At 37.1% G+C, this 24,180-nt stretch overlaps 2 protein-coding genes, 1 long non-coding RNA gene and 1 pseudogene across 3 annotated transcripts; 2 read left to right on the plus strand and 2 right to left on the minus strand.

Moving 5' to 3' along the window:
* Positions 1-5,070: 5,070 nt before the first annotated feature.
* Positions 5,071-6,408, minus strand: LOC113296502 (pentatricopeptide repeat-containing protein At2g20540-like). The gene has a single exon (XM_026544805.1). It carries the CDS (start codon positions 6,406-6,408, stop codon positions 5,071-5,073), a length of 1,338 nt encoding a protein of 445 aa, XP_026400590.1.
* Positions 6,409-12,283: 5,875 nt separating this feature from the next.
* Positions 12,284-13,329, plus strand: LOC113300309. Its single transcript, XR_003335708.1, has 2 exons — positions 12,284-12,423; positions 12,528-13,329. It is a non-coding gene; the product is annotated as an uncharacterized LOC113300309 (long non-coding RNA).
* A 1,891-nt stretch (positions 13,330-15,220) lies between these two features.
* On the minus strand, positions 15,221-18,704 carry LOC113293740 (annotated as a pseudogene).
* Positions 18,705-21,327: 2,623 nt separating this feature from the next.
* LOC113296503 (protein farnesyltransferase/geranylgeranyltransferase type-1 subunit alpha-like) lies at positions 21,328-23,357 on the plus strand. Its single transcript, XM_026544806.1, has 6 exons — positions 21,328-21,342; positions 21,789-21,884; positions 22,069-22,176; positions 22,944-23,081; positions 23,126-23,200; positions 23,313-23,357. Exons 1-6 carry the CDS (start codon positions 21,328-21,330, stop codon positions 23,355-23,357), a joined length of 477 nt encoding a protein of 158 aa, XP_026400591.1.
* The last annotated feature ends 823 nt before the right edge of the window (positions 23,358-24,180 follow it).

A 24,180-nucleotide genomic window follows, 5' to 3' on the forward strand; every position in this document is an offset into this window, starting at 1 on the left:
TTGTAGACAATGAAGAAAGGTTATGCGAGTCATCCCTCTTGAACCTACTAAGGATATTACTTGGTTTAATTCCCCATGACTTGTTCTTACTTGTTTGAAATCGTGCGGTTTCAACTTGGCAACTTGGTAGTGCCCAACAAGACTTTGTGGATCTTTATGGTTATGCCAACCAACATCAGCTCTATTCATTCTCCACATGTTATCGATATCTTTGTTCCTCCAAAAAATAATCTTGAATGGGCATCCACACTTATTTGACTTCGTCTTGTACACCCTAGTTGTATACTTATCATATACATAACCCTTTCTCTTGTGACTTACGTCCGACCCACTACACTCGCATACCATACCGCGAATCTTTTTGTTAGGTGTTTTTCACTAGAACGCACATCTTCTCTTTTGCTTCTCAAAAACCCAATTGACTGCGTCGTCTTTTTCCTTCCATTCCAAATCATTAGCATAATGTGCAGAAGTATCAGGACCCATAACATTGTGAGCTTGAGGCTGATCCGTCATTGGTACCAATGCAATCTACAAAACATCACAAGTTAGTTGATATATACTACAATAGTCGGCAAGGTCGGTATGTAAAACAACGACGACCAAAGCACAGCCGATAGGGTCGAAGATTACAACAATGCCGACCAAACTATAGTCGACATGGTCGACATACTAAAAACAATGCCGGCTTAAGAATGTTTCATAACCCAGTATCCAGAGCTGCAAAAGTCTTATAGTCGGCAAGGTTCTTATTTATGACCTTGCCGACTACAATACTGCTCATGAAAAGTCGTGGAACTTGGTAATAAAAACCACGCCGACGCTTACAGTCGGCACGGTCGAGAATCGTCGACCTTGCCGAAACTGGGCAGCAAAAGTGCAAAAATAAAAAACAAAAACAAAAACGATCGTTTGCATGGAAAAATCACAATCTTCACCACGTAAGTTGTGTACCTGATTACTTGCAGCTCCATTTTCTTCTTTTGGGTCATTAGATTCTACGTTTGGATCAAGACATTCATCACTTCCATATCCATCTTGAGTTTGAGGAAAATAAAAGTGAGGATCATGCATATAATCCATTTGATCATGATTTGGTAGATCGTCATACAAGTACTCGTTTGTCGAAGGAAAATTAGAAGACTCCCCCCACTTCAAAATCAGGATTAGAATCACTCATCTTACTCCATATCACAAATTTCTCAAAAACCTTAACTTTCGCCCCCCCCCCCCCCACCCCACAAACTTCTTCTACTACTTCACTCTCTTTCTTACTCTCGATTATTTCCAAATCCACTCATATAAATCAAACAACTAATCTAACTAATTTAACTAATCTAATCATTCAATTTAATTAGTGTTAATCATTGCAGGGGCAATTTAGCCATTTAGAAAATACTTGGTTAAGGGGTATCCCCAATTAATCTGGGTATACCCAATTTCGGAAGGTAAATAAACTAATCAATATCGGTTACAAGAGAATATGATTAAATAAATACATTGTTCTGTTTCACAGATACGATAAGATAGTAAATTCTTTTGCTACTCAGATAGCATAAGAGAAGTCAGGGGTTCAATCCCGCCGCCGTAAAGGTTTGTAATAAATTAGTTGTATAGTGAGTTTAGCGGTGTTGGGTTTGGCAGTGGGGCTAGTCCAACTGATTGGGTTCAGGTAGGAGTGAATGGAGTTTTCTTTTATTTGGACCGGAGAATCTAAAAGAGACATGATTGTCGAGATTCAGACCGAAAAATGAGAATTCCTTGTCTTCGTAGCCTGGATCTGGCTTTCGTGTACCAAAAAAGAAAAGAAAAAGTAGCATAAGAGAAATTTTTTTTTTCTTTTTGTTTTTTTTTTGATAAACAGAGAACATTTTTTTCTCAAAAGCATAGAAGTCAAGCAAAATTTTGCTCCACAAATAAAACATCTTCTTTATTTTTAAAATTTTATTGCTTTTGACTTTTTCCCTTGATAAAGCCAAAAGCTACTTCTTATCTAAACACCCTCGAGCTGACCACCTGCATTTGATAACGCCAAAAGGAAGAGAAATCGACTTCTTCGTAACTTCTTCTCTTTTGTAGATTACTTTGATCTATCGTACAGGAAGTAATTGTTCCTACAACTTTGCTACGCACAACGTTCTGTGCACTGAGAGGGGATCCAAGGAAAGAAAGGTCACCCTCTTTACATTAAGATAGGGTGAATAGAAATGGGCCCCATCTTTCCCTCACATGATACACACAACGTCGTGTATAAATCATTTTTGTTGTTTCTGGACAGTATCTGACATGCTGACTCATTTGATTGATTGTTTCATTTCATTTATGGACTGTTTGGCCTTTACACGTATACGGTTGTAATTGTATGCGTCAGTAATTCAAAAACATTTATTCAGCAATGAAAAACGCACTGTGGTTCCGCGAGAAATGCTTACACAATTTGCTACTTTTATATTTTTGAGTTTTTCCATTCATGGCCACGAAAACTATTGTCGACATTGCTAGTGAATTTTAAACCAATAAAATATTTCTCTGTTTAATACTCCAACTTTTTGAAGGTCGATTGATTCAATCAGAACAAACTTTCTAATCGAATCGATCAGTCGTTCACGGTTCACCACTCAACAAACTTTCTGTCATGATTTCGTATAGGGGTGTGCAACGGACGGACGGTTGCAGATTAGGGGTCACCCGCAACCAAACCGTCCAAGTTACGGATTTGAAAAATCAAACCGTGACCGGCCCAATCATCCGCGGATGTCGAATTGTACGGGCCGGTTGCGGATTAACCGCGGATTTGGTAAAAAAAAAAACTGTCAAGCAAGAAAAGAAGAAAACTCAAATTCCCAACTCATCATCACATCTCTGCTCATTAAGCAGCGGAGTCTCGGCTCTTTGGTTCGATCCAGTTCCCATGTTGGGCCTGCTTGCTTAGTGACATCAAGCTAAAGAAGCAAATAAGCAATCCATTTTTGATATGGGCTTAGTGACATCACATTCAATTAGCTGGGCTTAGTGGCTTATAGCTAATGGAGCAGAGTCAGATGCGGTGCGGGTGAATCCGCGGTTTTCAATATTCAACCGCACCTAAACCGCTAAAACGTGCGGATTTGAAAATCCCATCCGTATCCGGCCCATACGTTTTACGGTTTGGGTGAAATCCACAATTTTACGGACGGATACGGGTCAAATCCACGGTTCTTTATGCTCACCCCATTTTCATATCAAACTAAAGAAAAGCTTAAGAATATGTTCATCTTATGTTATCAAATGTCCCCACAAACCACATCAATCAAATCCGCCGAAAATGCATATTTTGTGGTACCCAATATATCACAGGGCTTTTTGAAAGTAGAAATCGACGTTTAGTCCCATTTTTGTTGGGCCTTATACTCTTTAGCCCTGTCCTTAAAAGCCTTGTATTAGGAGATCTTAATTTATCAGAATTAAAACGGGTCAGTCCTTTTTTTAACGATTTAATCTAAATCAATATTTTCCACTATTGAAAATACCCATCGCTCATATTTCTTCTTCGTAATTCATCACTTTCTGCTTTTTCATTTTCCATCAACTCTCCCGTGAAGAACAAATCCTAATCATAATCTCTTCAAAAATGAAATTTCAAATTCCAAACATAGATCTGAGAATCAAACAAACAATTGATTGGACTTGATTCGTTATCATCGGTATGACGGTACCATTTCTTTTTTTTTTTGAAGATTACTCAATCCAGGGGAAAACTTGATGAGATTTAACTTCAATATTGAAGAGTTCATCGTTGAAAGCGATTGGAAAGATAAGTGTAACCTATTCTTATCATTTAATTTGATCTCAAATATTAATTTATGAATCGATTTCAGAATTTTATGTACGATTTCAAAAACCTAAATATTTAGGTTTCATTTTTAATTCGTGAGGACAACATTTTCGTTACAATTTTTTATTATTTACAGCTAATGAATTTTCACACAGTCAGTGTTTGTAAAGAAAATTCATTTGATTATGTGTATTTAGTTTCACGTGCAAACTTTGAATTCAGAGTATTGAGATTACAAGGAAGGGGCTAAGGATATTGCTTTATCCCCACTTACTGAAATTAATGGTGAGATATACTTGTGTAAATAGGTTTATTTCACTTGTTAAATTACTGAATAGTTGTACAATAATCTAATTTGAATTATCACATTCAAATGGCTTCCATTCTTACTCTATATCCCTATTTGGTTGAAAGCATACCTATTAAGTATTAAGGATAGAAAATGACCGCACACGTCCCCACCTGCTTGTTCTGTTTCCATCATTCTTCGAGATTTTTATATCAAGGTTTGACAGGTATCCTCTGTTTAACTTGTTATCGTAAATCTTTTTGGCAGCGATTGTATTTGTTTATGGACAAACCAGCAATGGTAAGACATTTACCATGAAGGAATTGCGGAAAATTTTGACTGGGATATAGACGATCACATTGGAAATATAAATTAGTTCTATTATGTTTTTGTAGGTGTGTACAAAATGGTGCACATGTGAAAAACTGATTGCATAAGCTTATGAACTTTTTGTGCATGAGTACTTTTTTTTACACGGTGACAATTAATTTTTTTTAAAACTGAAAATTATGTAGTCATATGGGTGCTCTTTTTGTAGATTTCGGAAAGAGCTTTCCGAATATATAAAGTTTGTGAATTTTGGACAAGTGGTGCGAAAGATAAATCGTTTTTAAATATTTTTTATATTATTAAAAATTGCTGACATCGTCATAAATCACTTTGAACTAAACTGTAAATATTTGAACTAAATTGTAAATCATGAAGATTATTTGTGTATTTTCTATATTTTAAATAATTTTTGGACTAAATTGTACATAGTTAACTCGGGATGGACTAATCCATACTTTTTGATGCGTTTTTGGACCAAACCGTATTTTTCCCTTTTTAAAATGCAGCGGGGGTAAGTCAGGTCCTGGTTCCGCCACTGGTGGCACCGAGAACTCGATAAAAGATGCACATATTTGTGACTTTTGCTTTAAAATATTTGAACCGAAAATGTACATTCATGGATTGGATTTCTCTAACCTTAGACTGACCGATGAGCAATTTGACTCGCCATATTGTAGATGGCATGAGCATTTTCATGCGTCAAGTCTCCTACAACAAAATCACGAACCACTCCATTTACTTGGATCCAACTTCGCCGGGATGGTTTCTTCACCATCCGTTGTTTAATCTTCTCCACATTATCCCATTCCTTGGCTGATGCATACACGTTGGCTAGGAGAACTAGATGCCCGGCGACCCGATCTGGTTCAAGCTCAACTATGTGGTCTCCCGCATACTTTGCAATCTCCATGTTCTTGTAGACCCTACAACCACTGAGTAGAGCACCCCATATAACATCATTTGGTTCCATTGGAATCGTCTGAATGAGCTGTTGTGCTTCATCCAGTAACCCCGCACGGCTCAATAGATCGACCATACACCCGTAATGTTTGATGTTAGGTTGAATTTCACAAGATAGAATCATGTAATCTAAATAACGACGGCCTTCTTTGACCATCCCGGTGTGGCTACAAGCACAAAGTACACCGAGAAACGTTACTTCGTCTGGTCTCACTCCCGCAGTTAGCATCCATCTGAATACACCTAGTGCTTCCACTCCGCAACCTTGTTTCGCAAAGCCTACGATCATAGTATTCCAGGAAATCAAACTTCTATGCGGCATGCCTCTGAATGTTCTATAAGCTTCTTCAATTGCTCCACAACTTGCGTACATGCGAATTATCGCATTAGTCAAAGAAACAGATTTCTGCAGGTTTATACCATCTGAACCCTTCGCAATGTAAGAATGAATCCATCTTCCTAATTTCAAGTCTCCCAAATCGGCACAAGCTGATAAAGCTGCCACCAGTGCTACCTGATCCAGCTCAGTACCTGCTCTTTGCATTTCACAAAACAAGGCCAACGCTAGCTCACATCTCCCGTTGCGCACATAACCAGAAATCATGGTTGTCCATGAAACAACATTCTTCTCCGGGATTTCTTGGAACAATTTCTGCGCTTCGCCTACTCTACCAGACCTGAAATGCAACGAAAGCATCAAATTACATGTCACAACACTTCTTTGAGTCATTTTACCAAACATTTCGCAAGCCCTTGCATTACCGTTATCACCTCCAGCCACGGCATACATGTTAATCAGCTTAGTCTGCAAAATCACGTTGGAGCACAACCCTTTCAACAAAATCCTTGCATGAACCTGTTCTCCTTCCCTCAGTAAAAACGCTGACTGCGAACAAGCCGTAAGAAGGAATGAGTAAGTAAACTCATCAGCAGCATGTGCCATTCCCGTTCTTTCCATTTGTTTGAATAACACGATGACTGGATCGAAGCGTACCCTCTTATCATCTGATTCCATATACTTAAACTAGGATTTTCGATTAGCTGAAAAGTTTTTTGCGCATATGAAAGTTCACCGGAATCAATACAGAAAGACAATAATTTTGCAAGAATGTAATTTTTCTGGGAGAAACCATTTGTTATGATCTGTGTATGTATCTGAGTAAGCTGTCCAGTGGTTTCGCATTTCTGCAATAACGAGAACAGGTGCTGCTGCAGTTGTCTAGAGTTCGGGGTTAAAATTTTTGGTTTCATCAAGTGTTACGGTCAGACAAAAGAAAGTTACACCGGTGAGAAGATGAGGAATGCTCAAACTATCTGAGAGACACAGAGGTTTTTTTTTTTTTTTTTTATGCAAACACAGAGGCTAATGCACACTTAAAATTAGTCTAGCGAACACAAATGGAGCGAGCAGTACCGGGATCCGCTTAAATTGAACTATGGATAATATCCTAGTGGGCTTGCAGCTCGGTCCAAGCTGAGTTGTCCTATAAATACAAACATCAAAACCCCAACAAACCCTAGATCTCTCTTTTTTTTTGTTTTTTTTTTTTTGTTTTTTTTGTCCCTCGAATCAGAATCTCCAATCATTATTTATTTATTTTTTATTGATTTTGTTCCTCAAATCAAAATCTCCAAGCAGATGGGTTCGTTCAAGACGGAGTAGTGCTGGTATTGTGTGGGATTCTGGTGGAAGAAGAAGGATCTTGACTCATTGAAAACACCATCGTTATGATATTTCTGTTAGAAAAAACGCTTTAAAATTACCAATTTTTCCATGGACTATGTTTTGATCCCTAGACCTATTGCCCATTAATTGTTTTTTCTTTTGAATAGATAAAACAATAGTCCCACATTGACTAAAATCTAAAGAGTTTTAGACATAAATACCATAGAGTTGGCTATAAGGGCATGGCCCTTGGGTCATTAGACTTTTGTGCTTGGGGGGGAGGCTTAGACTAGGGCAAGGTTGCCTTTCCCGTACGCGCGGTGCTTCCACACGTGGGTGTGGGTGTGGGTGTGGGTGTATTAGATCCTATCTTTTTGCTGAAATTTTTGGTACGTGTTTTCCACATCTTTTCTTTGTCTGCACGTGTTTTGTCCTGACTTCTTTGTCTGAACGTGCTTGTCTTGGCTTCTTTGTCTGCACGAGTTTTGTCCTGACTTCTTTGTCTGAACGTGCTTGTCTTGGTTTCTTTGTTTGTACGTGTTTTGTCCTGGCTCCCTTGTATGTACGTATTTGGCTTGGCAGCAACACACTGCTCCATGCCTGACAAAACAACTTTTGTTGCACTATCTTTAACCCAACATAACCAGTTTTTTCTGTCATACGCATGGGTTTTCTTTCTTGTTTGTAACTACACAAACACTATATAAGAGAGTAGTTGTAATCTCAAAAAAGACACACCACAGAGAAATATCTCTTCTACTCTCCCTCAGTTTTTCTGTAAACATCTCTTCTACTGTTTTAAGTTCTGCCAAGCTCTAAGGGTACCCTCATTGTATGCTACATTGAGGGGTACTAACTGTAGTTGTATCCTGGAGGTGACTCGCCAACTGCTGTAGCATCTCAGAGGAGTGGCAGGCGATATTGCCTTTAGGACAGCGTAGTCTACGTGCCTCTACATTTTCTGTGCAGCAACATCAGCAACATTATTTTGAGCTAAGTATCTTCTTCTCAGTTACTTTATTAGTAATATACCCAACAATTTCATCTCAAAGCCAAGTAAGTATAGAATTCTATTATTTTCCTTTTGAGTTTCTTTTATGTCCGCTTATAGCCAAGATTTCAGTAAAATAATCAACAGGTTGCCTCTGTATTTTCAGGACGGTAGAGGTCTTGTCTAAATTGAAGAAGAGTGAATTTCAGTTCACTACAAAGGATGAGAGCTACTATGATATAATACACAACCTTGTCGACAAAAGATCGGCTGGATATTGAGGTTCATGAGCTTCCTGTCCTTTTAGGGATGAAAGAGTTATTAGGGGAATGTGTCTTGGTCTGAAAGAGATGAATAGGTGGTTGAGGAGCAAGGAAAGATGGAAATGGATCTAAGGGATAAGAGGAGTACAGCTGAAGATTCAAGGTGAAGTGTAAGAAATTGGAGGTTCACATTGAAGTTTTCTGAAAACTCATGGAGGTGTGGAATTTGTGTAATTGAATGTTGCTCTTTGTATCTTCTTAGTTTCGTCGATCTTTTTGATGTCTTATCCCTGTTTCCGATTTCTTATCATTTGGTGTGTGTGTGTTCCTCTGTTGGAAGCTCACACTGTCTCGAAGTTTTGCTGTAATCTGTAGAGTATTTTACAAAGCATCAAATTACACATGACCACTCTTCTTTGAGTCCTTTAACGAAACTTTGCACTACCAATTTCTCCTCCATTACTAAACATTTGGACCACCCATGTTTAGTAGTATCCTGTTCTGAAAATGCAGCAAAAAGTGGAGCTATCTGAATAGATAAAAGAAACAGGCATCGAATCCAACTTCCAATATCCACGCAGCGTTCCTTGTTTTTGATCAATCGACGGGAACGCAGGCATTTGGTGAGAGAATCTAACCAAATATAACCAGAAACCATCTCCAAAACCAACACCTTTATAGTACTGCCCACCTTTACAACTTTGACTGTCATACTGGCAAGTTCTGAGGTTGGAAGGAGACAAATCTGAACTGAATTCCCTGTATATTGCCAACATTTTGCTTAGCTAAAGCTCCTTTTGCACATTGAGAAAAACGAGCAGTTTCATCAAATACAGTTGTCTCACCACTAGAAAATTTCCACAGCATTTTTTTGTCAAACCACCGGATCACACCCTCATATGTGCACTTTGAACTTCGGGTATGATTCAACCTTGTTAAACCGAGAATAGTACTTGGGCAAGCTATCCAACTCGTCATAAAGAACCCCATACTTGACCAGTTTGAAATTTGTCGACTTTAAAGAAATATATATATAACTCCGACTCTGGAAGCAGATTTCCTACCCTGTGCTGTAATGATGACTTGCAGTGAGTATGGCAATGTTGTAAAACAGCAGTGCTATTACCAAAGATGAAGTCTACACTTCCTTGAATGTAGCAATCTTTCAAATAGTGTTTTCCAAGCTGTAAATACAAGGTATCCTGCACAAAAGCACACGACAGAAAACAAACTTTCTCGCGTCTTCCAACTGGGCAGCTTGATACACACCACTAATAAGAATGCTATACATTATCTGAGATTCATGTACCCTCCATGGATTCAAACAGTTCCATTGCCTTCTCTACTTTTCAGTTCTTGCAGAAACCATCCATCATGGTAGCGTATGTCACTTCATCTGGAGACTGACCAAACGTTCTCATTAAGAAACCTCTGCGCAGTCTTCATTCTTCCATCCCGGTATACTCCCCTTAATAAGAATATTAACTGTTGTGGGTTTCAATCCATTTCGTTTCATTTTCTTGTATAGCTGCATTTCACCCAAATTACGATTCTTGCAATACCCATCGATTAACACATTGTAGCTGATTTCATTTGGCTTAAGGCCTTTATCCACCATTGAGTCAAACAATTTATCTGTTCCATCAGTTCAAATAACCCCAAGCATCTTCTGTCATCCCATCTTCCATCAGTTCAAATGACCATCAATCATACGATTATATGCAGTTACATTGGCATAGATGCCTCTACTAACCATCTCGTCAAAGACTCTCTTTGCATCATTCAACCGGCCTGAATTGTAAAGTCCATTGATCAAAGAGACTACATTGGGTTGGGTACAACATTTCATCACTATGCATTCCGGAGAAGAGAACCAAAGCTTGATCAAGTAGACCTCCTTCACAAAGAGTATCTGTAATTGAACAATATGAAACAACAGTTGGGATGCAACATTCTTGTCTGCGATTTCTTCGAATAATTTCTGCGCTTTGGCTACTCTGCCAGACCTTAAATGTAAGGAAAGCATCAAATTACACGTCGCTAAGCTTCTTTGAGTCATTTTAACAAACATATTGCACTACCGTTATCACCTCCAGGCACGGCATACATGTTAACCAGTTTGGTCCGCAAAATCACATTGACACGCAACCCTTTCAACAAAATCCTTGCATGAACCTGTTCTCCTTCCCTGGATAAAAACGCTGATTGCGAACAAGCCGTAAGAAGGAATGAATAAGTGAACTCATCAGCAGCATGTGCCATTCCCGTTCTTTCCATCTGTTTGAATAACTTGATCGATTCTTTCGACGACTCGCTCGAAGAAGCGTACCCTCTGATGATTGATTCCGTATACTTAAACTAGGATTTTCGATGAGCTGAAAAGTTTTGTGCGCATATGAAAGTTCATCGGAATCAATACAGAAAGATAGTAATTTTTCAAGAATGTAATTTTTCTGGGAGAAACCATTTCTGCAACAATGAAAACAGATGCTACTGCAGTTGTCTAGAGTTCGGCGTCAAAGATTTTGGTTTCATCAAGGACTATTGTAAAGCAAATTCATGAGTTGTGTATTTAAGAGTAGATGAATGAGTGGCCGATAACAACATAGAGAGCTCAGAAAAACTAAAGTTACACCTGGTTAACACCGGTGGCAAAGTGAAATGGTATATTGCCCGCACTTCGCCTTCCCCTAGTTAGCAGTTCGGGGTACGGGTAGTGGTCCGAGACGGTATACGTACAGGAATTATACGGATTCGGATAGGTTGGATTCGGTCAAAAATCCGGTCAACGGTTCGTTGTTCGGACAGTAGTTCGTAACGGTATACGTACGTGCATATTCGTTTTATAAATGTGAGATCGGCACTTAAAATTCGGCTTACATATATGATAAATTGATAAGTATTATGACCTTATTACGAGACTAATTTTATTTGTATATGATTATAAGATGGAACAAAACATTTTAGCGTGATTACTTAACAAGAAGTAAACAATTTAATCGCACAAATGTACTAAAAAACTAGTTTATAGACTTTTAAACAAAAATGAACACATAAACACTGGTTAAACAACTACCAATTGAAAATTTTAACGGAATAATTGTATTTAAATATAAAGTATATACAAAAATCAAACAAAATTCTAGTTCGGAAACACCATTCGGATTCGGTCAGTTCGGATACGTTCGCGAATCATTTGTGAGATCCATATAAACCGGGAACTAAGTTCGGAGTTCAAATAGTTTAGAAATATCATTCGGATTCGGTCAGTTCGGATACGTTCGCGAATCATTCGGGAATGATTCGGAGAATTACTAACTAAGGCCTTCCCTACTAGGATAGATCTTATACTTGTTGCAAGATGACATTCCACAGCATGAAGCGCCAGCACTGACCACAGCTTCAGACACAATGTACATGCATCAGTTTGTATGTAGCTTTTCGACTGCATTGCTTTGGGGTGTTTTTTAATCTTTTGCACAAGACTTCCAATCTTCTTCCGATCATCATAGCCTTTTCTTGGTTGCAAAAATTTCAGAGTCCCATTTTCAGTTTCTACCAAATTTAAGTTGCATTATGATGGCAATCCAACGCCAGGGTAGCCATGCTCTACAAACTCCAAATGCCAAGTCTTCTGTTTTTCACTTATCCGTTGCAAATTCAAGGTACAGACATCATCAAACTGGTACCCACACACAACTACATAAATGGGTGCTATTTTACGATTTGAAATTCTATGTTGCCACACAGGATCAGAGCTCAAACTAGCTCTGGAGAGACACAGGCTAATGCACACTCAAAACTAGTCTAGCTCTAGCCAATACAAATGAAGCGAGCAGTACCGGGATCCGCTTAGATTGAACTATGGATATATAATATCCTAGTGGGCTTGCAGCTCGATCCAAGTTGAGTTGCCCTATAAATGCAAACATCAAGACCCCGACAAACCCTAGATCTCATTTTTGTTGATTCGTCCCTGAAACCAAAATCTCCAATAAGCAGCAGATGGGTTCAAGATGGAGTACTAGTGGTTTTATATGGGATTCTGGTGGAACAAGGATCTTCATTCAGTGGAAACACCAGCATTATGATATTTCCTCTCAGAACCAAGTAAGTATAGAATTCTTCTGTTAATTTATTTTACTTTGAGTTTCTTTTCAGGATTTCAAAACCAAGATTTCAGTAAAATAATCAGGTTATCTCTGTATTTTCAGGACGGTAGATGTCTTGTCTAAATTTAAGCAGCTTGAATTTCAGTTCACTACAAAGGATGAGAGCTACTGTGATATAAGAAACAACCTTGTCGACAAAAGATCGGCGGGATATTGAGGTTCATTAGTTGCCTGTCCCTTTAGGGATGAAAGAGTAATAAGGGGAATATCTCTTCGTCCCAAAGAGATGAATATGTGGTTAAGAAGCTAGAAAAGATGGAAATGGATCCAAGGGATGAGGAGCTATGTTGTAAAAGGCGAGAGCCTTTGGCGCTTAAAGGCGCACTAAGCGCAGGCCTAGCGCCTAGCAGAAAAAATACCCCTTTCTGCAATTTTTCCGCTACGCCTAGGCGCGCCTTTTACAACATAGATAAGGAGTACAGGAAGGGTGTGAGACTGAGTAAGGAGATTCCTAATTTGACAGCTGAAGATTCAAGGTGAAGTGTAAGAAATCGGATCAGGTTCAAGGAAGAGAGAGTTGCTGAATGATAATGGGGGATGATTGGTCACGGTTTGTTTGGTGCAGCTTGTGAGGGAAGAAGAGTCATCCGAAGTTTTCTGAAAACTCATGGAGGTGTGAAATTTGTGTAATTGAATGCTGCTCTTTGTATCTTCTTAGTTTCGGTTGTTGGGTCTTTGTTATACTCCTAGATATCCATTTTTTATCCTTGTTTTCAATTTCTTATCATTTGGTGTGTGTGTGTGTTCCTCTGTTGGAAATGTTTTTATTCACTTTTGAAACTCACACTGTCTCAAAGTCTTGCTGTAATCTTTATTTTGTTTTATTTCAGTCATTTCCGGAGTACTAAGATTGTAATTCTTGCTAATTTGTATAGTTACGGTCCAACTAATCTAACCTGTTTTTTCTCAGGTTATGATCTTGTATATATCCGAGAAAGCTCTCTGGCAGTTTCATAAATACTCTCAGTTCTTCGTTCTGTCTCAGAGAGGCGATAATATCGTCTTCCTCGTAAGTTGTTTTCTCTTTCTCTAGGGTTCGATATGAAATCAAGACAGAGGAGACGCGTATACAGCCTTTTAGTGGATATTATTGTAGAGTATGAAAACATCAGTCAGCTGGGAAGCAGTCAGCGAAGATTTTGGGTTGTTTTTGATCTGAAAGTTATTGCGGTGAAACTAGCAGGAAGAAGGGCAATAGCCGTTGAAGTTTTTGTATGTATAGCTTGTATTGGAGTGTGTTTAGTCTCTTTGATTTGCTGGGACACTTGGGTTCTGGCTGGTGTTGAAATTGCAGGTGCAATATAACTATGGAAGGAAGCCATAAATCAGCGAGGATACATCTCCTCATACGAGGAAAACTTCCTGCAACCTGCTTGTAAGAAGGCCGAGATTAAGAATTGGTGTTGTTTACGGTGGCTGTAGGAATGGCTTGTATAGATTGTCTGCAGTGAGTTGGTCAAAGAAGTTGCAGTCGCTGGTGTTGGCTGAAGTGATGGTATTTTCATTACCTCGAAGTGGTTTTGATGTGGATGGTGATCCAATTGACTTGGAGAAATTACATGGGGCGGTGGTTGTGAGCTAATGGATGAAATGCAATCTGAAATTGGAGTTAAATCTAAATTCTCAATGATGTTCAACAGCGAAGAAGAAATGTGTTGGTTTTGTTTTAAATGGTGTTGTTGCCATTGCATGGCTGCCGTAATTAGTGACTACTATTGCGTATGAAATGAAGAAGAACATGAGCGAAGTTGGTGCCAAAATATGGCTGTTATGCGAATGAAAATAGATGTATAACCTGTTATGCGTCCGAAAATATGGCTGCATAATGTTTTACGCATCAATTTTATTTGTCCGTACTAAAATCAACCAAAACAATGACTACATAACCTGTTATAGATGCATAACTTATTACGCAGTCGAGAAAATGGTTGCATAATTCGTTATGCGTCTGTTTTTTCTGTTGGATTCGGGCATATACAATGTTTTGGTGACTTCATAACCAAAATAATTGATGCATGAACAAAAATATGGTTGCATAACGTGTTATGCATCTTTTGTGGTGTATGCATGTTGTGTTATGCATCTTTTGTGGTGTATGCATGTTGTCTTTTTTGGATTTTTCATAGCGAATATGTAGCCAGTTTTCTAAATTTTTCCCTAAAATGATGATCACCTCCGATTTTTTTCGCGAAAAACAAAAATTTGATATTGTTGTTTGTACTCGTTGCGTAGCTCTCTTTAAAAGATCTCCAACGATATAAGATTTGTAAAATTCCAAGGTGCGATGTTTTAGATATGTTATATCCAAGTTGCGTTGCCAATTATAACCCTGAAAAATTAGGATGCATAACCCGCCATGCAGATATATTTCAAAATTTCATATAATTGCGGGTGTCACGGAACTAAAAATTAATTTTGGCCCGGATAATGAGAATATTATTTGTTTTGGACCTGCGCCTAAGTTACCCTTATCACATTAGTCTCGCACACTAAAGGTCCGCAGTTCCTGACCTGGGCTTATACATCATCATGGGCTTAGACATGTCATGCCGAGGATCCTTCTTTTTTGCTCTGAAACATACAGCTGAGTATTGAGTTGTGTCACCAGCTCACCGGTAACTACTTGTTTGTGCTTTCATGGCAATGCACCATAATATATTATTTACATAGAAGCAGTGTCTCAAAAATGTATGTGTTTGAGATGCAAAAATGATGTTTGGATATCGCCATTACAATAGTCTATGGATACAAAAACGGTCGCCGTACCATTCATTCGATAATGAAGGCATAACAAGGAAGCTGCATTCAAAAGATGATGAGGATTTATCCAGGGCAGGAATGTACAGTTTCTCGATATCACATAAAGGTTTAAATGGATGCTTCATCAAGATGGCAACAAACATACCAATACATCATAACGTAATACCATAACTGGAATTTCCTTTGATATCAGAAAAACTCTGCTTACATTTGCCTAGATTTGATATCGAAAGAGTATAGGTAAATTCAAACTGTCTGGCAGAAAAGAAATCAAATCTTTAATATTCGTCTCACCTTGGACAAAAGCAAAGCTATTACAGGCAGGCGCAGTACCTATGCAAAGAAGATTTGATTTTAGTTGAAATTCATGAACAATGATACCGTTGAAATTCATGAACAATGATACCGAAAAAAGACATGGCAAGTGACAGAAGCGTGACTATATTAGCATTATAACATCTCTCCAAATTATCCAACTGTAATAGTTAAATGAATGCACGGCATACTATTTGGATTTGGAAGATAAGGGGTCAGAAAACCTTACATAAAGAGCACCTTTAACTGCTGCACAACCACAAAAAGCTTGTGGTAGTTCGCCCTGGCCGTAGATTGGATAAATCATTGCTCCAAGTGCATTAGTATACCTAAAACGAATGTTCGATGTTCATGGAAAACAGAAGAGGATAGATAATATAAATCACCAAGGCCAAATAGACCGGACATAGTCTGTTTTCACATTTTTGGGATCTGGATTCTGGACAATGTCACTAGTGCTGCAGATGTTTCAAACTTTCAGTTGATCTTTTCTTGAGGGTTGCTTAAAATATGTTTAGGCATAATATATTTTTTAAACAATGGAAATTAGCAAAATCTTTGACCGATTTTTTATCATCAATGAGTGAAGAGAAAATTGCAAGAGATTAAGAACATATTTACTATCTCTACCAGGAACATAGCTTACTATATAAGTTATGTTGGTCAAATCTATTGGATTCGTGACATGAATATTCAGTAGAATCATTTGCTCACTGGTAGATGCATTATGGAATTTAGTGAATTTTCTTAACTCATGATCTAAAGTTGAAGTTCATCCAAAACATCATTCATGTTAAAATAACACGTTTTTGGGAAGGTAAAAGTATCCCACTCAGAAAAACTTTGAGCATCTAATCAGGAAACCGTACAACTGACCTGCCAACCGAAGAGTGGAAAAGAGCTAAACTTTCTATTCCATCTTTTGTTTTGAGGAGGTTCTTATGAAGCTCCGGTTTCTCCTGATCATAATCCGCCATTGCTATCGCATATCCAATCATACTGAAGCGGAATTCATGACGAATTTTAGTTTCCAAATCAAAGAAAATCAAGGTAGGCAATCTCGTGCAAGGAACTATTTACACATAAATTTGAATGAAATTCAATGACCAAAATTTGAAGGAAAAAAAAAATCCAACAGAGAGAAATGCAGCGTCATACGTACGATTTTATCTTCCAAGGCAACCGCTGCTTATTCAAGAATACAATAAATGGACTCTCTAAGCTTGAAAAACCACATCAGCTGATTCTTCTCTGTCAATCCAAGACTCCGGTCTTTGAAAATCGCAGATCTTGAATCAGGAACAGCTGACAACTCTCCATTTGCACCATAAATAAAGCTACCATCAATGCCCTTAAACTCAATATGATGCTTCCCCCCCTGAATTCAACAACAGGTTCACTACCGAATCAGCACAGAACATAACTCTAGGTCCTGAAAGATCCAAGTTGAACTTTCTGGAACAAGATTTAACACTTTTGTCTTCTGCTAAGGAGGATATCTCGATGTCTGAGTAAAGAGACTTCGGTTTAAGATCAATAATCACATAATCTTTCTGCCCATCGACATTGCTGCTTCCTGACGACCGAATTGTGCAGAAGAGTGGTTCCCGGGTGGGTTTTCTGAGCATGGAGATAAGAGGTGAAGTCATCCAGCGAGAGAGATGGGAAATGGCTTCCATAGAATGAGTTGGAGTCGACATGCAGGACAGTTTTTCCTGCAACGGCTGCGGCCGCTGCAATTATGGATTCAGGAAGTCCTGTCCCGACAACTATGAGATCAAATACTGATGGATCTATAGACGGATAAATAGCGTTCTCCTCTTCCGACATGGACCTAAACTCTAAACCATTCTCCCACAAATCAGATACTGATGTTCTGAGGAATCGAAAACAGAATGAATCAGTATGCCAAGTTGCCAACAGTAAAAATTCAAAAAAAAATTACCACGAACATAAACACAAATATACAACCTGATCTTGTTTTAGCCACACTGCATTTCCAATTAAGTGATTATAAAAACACAATTTTGATGCAATTGAATTGGGTGTTTAGCAAACTTACGACTTTAATGAATACTTCTTAATTAAAACTAATTACCTATCAAATTAAAAATCTAAAATTGGAAGAATTTACGAAATCATGAATCTGAATTTTGGATCTTAATAGTACCTTTTTGAACTGTAAGCGACAATAGTAACTAGATGACCGCGCGCGGTGGGGAGGACGACCAAGAAACTGACCTTCATACATCACTTTCGTCGCCAATACATATCTGTACACGAATTCTGGAATAAGATAACTATGTAATGAAAGCCAGAAATTTTGGCAACTCGCTGGAGGACACCAAATACATACAAGAAGTTCATGAAATCCCAAATGGGAACACCAAAGAATAGTGGTTTCGAAAATGTGTCCCATAGTATATTACTCTTGCAATTTGTTTCCAATATACACAGATCATGCATTCAGCAACCACATACTAAATGATGCAAATCCTGGCGCTTTGAATGACCAGAAGATAATTCCACTGTAAAAGTATGTACATGGGGTTTCCATCTAATTAAAATTACTAGAAAACATATACTTCCAACAACTTAAAATCCTGTTCAAAAGATCCAAAAAAAAAAACTAAAACTTATGAATTATGATAAATGAAATTCAATAATACCTTACAGTATTCTAAAACTAGGGGACCCATTACTCAAAAATCGTATACAAACAATACCCAGTGATCAAAATCGCTTGAAAATCCTAAAACTAGAATAAATTTTAAGGCATTTCTTTCAGCAATTTTATCAAACATATGTTGAGCATTATACAGTATTCTTTTAAGTGTTTCAAATTTACCCATAAATATGATTCTATGATAATTCCTGTAAATAAAGCACACATGATCATCTCTACAATTGTATGGTACTCCCTGTAAAAATGTTAAGACCCGAAACTGATACGATAAAAATCCTTTGATTGGGATTAACCACCGAAAAGAACACACTTAAAACTCTGACTATATTTCTTTCATATTAATTGAATAATTAAATCCTAGAACAAACTAATATATTTATAGAAAACATATCTTGAATAGCAAGTAAATAATATACATGATCATATTCGTAACTACTGGTTGAAGGTTTTGGTTCGGACAAAAAGAATTGGTATAAGGACAAACTGAAAGTAGAAATTAACCGTTAGTCCCAGATCTGTTGGGCTTTGGACGCTTTAGTCCTCTCATCAAAAGCCTAGCACTAGTTAGTCCAAATATCCCCGGGCTCGACAGTTTAGTCAAAAATTCCGACGAGTCAGTCCAAATTCCAGCCGATCTAGAAAATACATATTTTTCTCATTACCTCAATTACCCGTTCCAAGTTTCCGTATTCATTTCATAAACTTTTGGAGAGAAACAGTACCAAAGGCGATTTGCAGACCGGAGAGTAATGAAACAAAATGAAATCACTTAACCTTCAATAGCGGTAGTAGAAGTAGAAGGGAAGAAGATAGAAAAAAGTGGATGAGCATCATCATTTTTTGATGCAGTAAACTTAAAGAATATCACGACTGCTACGCGTAACTCGGGAGAAGGTCTTGGACAATATAACATTCAACATCTTCACGATCTCCAACTTTAAGTTCGACCGAAGTCTCATTATTTAAATCGTCTTGAAGCTCAGCATATTGATCTCAATTCTAGAGGTAATAATCTAATTGACTTCTCTTTTTAACATTACTACCTAAATGGCTAAACCTAATTTCAAATTTTCGTCAAATTAGAGTTCATTTTGCTTAATTTTTGTGGTTTTGTGTTAGGTTTAGGTGATTTTACTTGTTCTACACTAAATTCATTGTGGATTTTTTTTTTATCTTTAATTTTTTGCTGAACTACGGTTTTGATAGTTTATTATATTATGGGTTTTGATTTTATTAACAGAAGAGAAATCTTAGAATTTCATGAGTAGGGTGGGGTTTTAGTGTATTTGGAATGAAATTTTCTCTTATGATATGTGTGTAGCTACGACAGTGAGGATGCTCAAAGAATAATTACGGTTTCTTTAGGAGCCTGGATCTTATGTCGGAGAAGGGGTGAAAGTTATGGGGAAATTGAAGGTGTTAAGGTAAGTTAATGAGTTTAGATTTTTTATGTTCTGGTTTGATTTGGCGATGTTGTAAAAGTATGGCAGCAGGGTTGATGCACTACTAGGATAGCTAGTAATAATCAATGTTTAAAGGAAGGGATTATATCGGAAGATGGGAAGAATACACAATGATTTAGTTTGCTTGAAATTTAGTACAATTACAAGCCTTATAAAAGACAATCATTAATTTGTTTACTACCATAATGATTTTCATCCCGAGAATAATTATTAATTATTAATTTTCATCCCGAGAATAATTATTTTCGTACCTAAATGCTAGATTTTCATCCCGAGAATAATTATTAATTTGTTTACTACCATAAGAGTGTACATTATTGGCCAATCAAAACGGATATTGTGTGTGTAAGTGTGTATCTCTGGACAAACTGATCATATGAGTGTACATTATTTACTACCACTTTTCCTTTGTTGCAGCATTAAAAAATGAAGAGTATCTCATTTTAGGTACTCGTTTTTGTTTCAGCATACAGACTACTTCATTTTGAAATTTACTATGCCGATAGATTTCAAATAATTCGAACTGATTACTCTGATGGGTGTTGGACTGATTCATTTTGGGACCTTCCACTGTTGAGAAATGCAATAAATTTTGAAAGAAAGTGTTTTACACTTGTCTTGCAGGGTAATGTCTCTCTTCTACAAATATTGTCTCTTTTACTTTTCTATAATGTATCTGTTAGATTGTTACCTTACTGATTTTGGTCTGCCTATTTTATGCAAGACTAGAGTGTACTCAGTCCTTATTCCTCTTTTTGTAGGGTTGGAACCTGGAAGTACAGATGCAGTAGCATTTTAAGACTTGGCCCCAGTTTGATGTACCGTTACGGACCATTGAGTGTGAAAATGACACTGTAAGCTATAGGTATCTTGTTATTAATTCCGAGCTCCAGGATCACGTCAATCAATAATGAATACAATTTTTATGTGGTCAATAAGGATTCAAACAGAAGCATTAATAGGGTTTGATTTTGATACCGTCTTATCTGATAGTGACCTTAAAAATTGGTTGAGATCATCCTTAGAGTAAGTCAATCCTTAGATCATTTATGTGTTCCGCAGAGGTTTGTTAGCTCAAAACCTTGGTTGATGTGCAATGAAATAAGAAGCCAAGAACTCTCTTTTCTTCAAGTAAATGTTCATATTATTGACACTCTTATGTTGAATCGAGTACTCCCGGCCTATTGTGATGTATTAGGAGCTGCAGGTTTCCTTTGAAGCTAGTCTCTTGTATTCCAGGTATAAGATTCATTGATTTTTATGTGTACCTAGTTGTACACATGTTGATTTTTAATGTGTACATAGTTGTACACCTGTTGATTTAATGTGCACATGGTTATACACCTGTTGATTGTTAATGTGCACATGATTATACACCCGTTTATTGTTAATGAGTGCACATGTCGATTCTTATATTAGATATGTTATCTTGATTCTTAGTCGTATGTTTAACTTTACTGGTTTTGAATTACTGACTGACGCATAAACATTGTGGTTCTGGTATAAATATTACGGACTTCAAATACTCGGCAACCAATCTGCTGGAAAATTATTTTAGAAATAAAACGAGCTAGTATGTGTTAGGCAAGGTGGGAGTTGTTGCGAAAAATTATCATGCATGGCCCACCGACAGGTATGCAGTTCCCATCGCAGGTATCTGTTTTGCCTATTGATGGTTCACAAATAAACATGTACAGAATCTGTAAGTACTTCCCTTAAAGTTAATTTGTTCGGTATTCAAAAGGTTTAGTTTTTCCTATTTTGTAACGGTAGTAGTTGATTTCTAATATTCCTAGATGACTAGATCATCTCTCATTGATTTCCTTACGAGCACATACGTTGGACTGGACGTCAAGAGTAACACTTTATAGCAGATTAATGGGCTAAGTTTTCCACTGACAGTACTCCTCTGTTTTATCTCATTCGTGAAGAATTGTGGACCATGTAATTTTAGCTTGTAAGAGGAATAGTTTTATTGGCGAATGTGTATTCAAGTTCATTCAGCAGTTGTCATGTTTAACTTTTGAGATCCATCAAAATTTAACTTAATGAGATTGAAAGTCGGCATGGTTCTTCCAGTGGGTGTTTCAGGCCTTGGGCGGTTGGGAAGGTGAACTTGATTACTGTCACCAGCTTCTTGAAGATGATATTTTTAATAATTCGGCTTGGAATCAGGTAAGAGGCCTTGAGTTTCTGCTTGAACTTTTATCTACTTTCTTTTAGAGACTGCACTAAATGCAGATCAGAAACATCAAACTTCATCAGTACATGCTGCAAAGTCCCCAATCGACATATATATACTGGGTTCAATTGTTAATATAATCTTCTTTCTTTCTTTTTTTTGGTGGGCACACCAGAGATATTTCGTAGTGACAAGATATCCTCTCTTTGGAGGCCTTCAGACAGTGAGCATAAGCTTGCCAGTGATGGGATTCAAGCTCTTATTTTTGCAACTTTAGCCACTATGGTAAGTTCATATTGATTCTTAACGTGTACATTGTTGTACACCTATTGATTGCTAATGTGTACATAGTTGTACACCTGATTGCTAATGTGTACATAGTTATGCACATATTGATTCTTTTTGAAGTTCACCATAGTTTTTGAATGTATGAAGACTTTGATTTGGTTTTCAACATATGATTACGATCCAAAATTGGACTTCAGATTCGAGATCGATGCATCTTTGTCTCTATTACCAATCAAAAAAAATTGAATTTCATCTATTTTCAATTTGAATAAATATCTGCTTTGTGGAATGTCTTGGCATTTCTTATTTCCTATCAGATATTAGGCTTCCAATATAAGAGTTAGCTTGGATAGCTGAAGTATAAGTGTACATTGTTGTACACATGTTACAGAATTACATGTGTACATAATAGCCCACTCTAGGATTCTTAATCATATTTTAGTGAATATCTTTTTTCATTTCTTGGATTTATATGAGTCACTCACTGTTGGTTATGAAAAAAATTAACATATTAGTACGCCTATAATATAAGTGTACATCATTGTACACATGTGACAGAACTTATATGTGTACATATTAGTACACCTATAATACAAGTATATAGTTGTACACATGTGACAAAAATTACATATGTTTTTAGTATCCCACAGGCCCCACACTAGGACTCTTAATTAAACTTTAGTGAACAATTTGTTTTCGTTCCAGGGTTTGGACTTTTCTTCTTTGTAATTTTGTATAAATGAGTGATTCTCTAAAATGAGTAGTGGATGAATTCTCATCTTACAGATGAAGCATTTATTGGAATGTCAAAGTGGTCTTACATGGAGGTGGTAATGAATGGTTTCAACTCCAACGACTCAGTTGATGCTGGTTCAATCTCTGCATTAGTGTTTCAATTCCAGGTATGTAAGAGTGTTTGTATATTCAGTTTTTTTTGTTTTGTTAGGATCGAATGACATTGGAAATAAGAGACGTGAGAGTAGTTGATATTGACCTTTCTGGCAATTCTCCTATTGGGGTGGTACTTTCCCATCCCGAAGATCTGCAAGTAGTTGCTTTAATTTTTCTTTGTTTATATTATTTTTCTTGGATTTTGTTAGATTTTTGTGTATGTGTACGTACTTTTACTCCAGTGTGTTATGCCATGGATGAGAGTAGATATAGTCAGTTTTGTGTGAGCATGGACGTTAAGCTTGTTAGATTTTGTAGATGTGTACTTTATTGTACACCGGTGCATCATGTGATGGACATATGACCTGTATTGTAGTTTTCAATGTTGGATATGTGTCATTTATGTAGGTGTGTACATGTACACTGATGTCTTATGTCATACTTGTATACATGTATATGTGCGCATGTTGTTAATGTGCACATAGTAAGGTAAAAAAATGTCTTGATTCTTCATAATATTTCTGTAGGAGCATGATACAATAATAGCTTGAGTTTAATTACGACTTTTCGTTTCATCTCCGTGTATGCTTGAGATTTCCTGATAACAAAATGTTGCAGAACCTTTGGCATACTTATAGCTTTATATGTTCTCAGTTCTTGTTAGTTGTCGTTCTTTCCTGAAAAAATGTTCACTCTTTATCCAACATGTGTAGATAGTTTTACATATGTATATTTTTAATGTGTACATAGTTGTACACATGTTGATTGTTTTTGTAGCTGATTATAGTTTTTAAATTATGAAGCCCTTGATCTGACTTTTATGATTACGGTCGAAAATTAGACTTCAATCTCATACATTGGGGGTGACTTATGGGATGACATAACCTAAATCTTGTTTTGTATATGTTTCTTTTCTATGAAATTTACAAAGAACATCTTGACGACATGTATGTAACTGCAGTTTTTCTTTACTCTCTGCAGACGTCCAGGTGCTGATAAAATCTACAATGTTTTCAACAATCAACTTTATGCATCTCTGAAAAATTGAAATTTGATAAGCAACTCGTGATGGAGAACGTATCAAAGATAATTACTGAAGCAGATGGTTAC

This window comes from Papaver somniferum, chromosome 7, assembly GCF_003573695.1.
Source record: "Papaver somniferum cultivar HN1 chromosome 7, ASM357369v1, whole genome shotgun sequence".
Classification (NCBI taxonomy): Eukaryota; Viridiplantae; Streptophyta; class Magnoliopsida; order Ranunculales; family Papaveraceae; genus Papaver; species Papaver somniferum.

Bases quoted from the DNA above. Each gene is read 5' to 3' on its own strand.
- LOC113296502 (XM_026544805.1), bottom strand. From the start codon at position 6,408: ATGGAATCAGATGATAAGAGGGTACGCTTCGATCCAGTCATCGTGTTA.
- LOC113296503 (XM_026544806.1), top strand. The intron at 23,082-23,125 runs GTATGTAAGAGT...TTGTTTTGTTAG, and splicing joins CATTAGTGTTTCAATTCCAG to GATCGAATGACATTGGAAAT. The intron at 23,201-23,312 runs GTACTTTCCCAT...CTTTTACTCCAG, and splicing joins GCAATTCTCCTATTGGGGTG to TGTGTTATGCCATGGATGAG.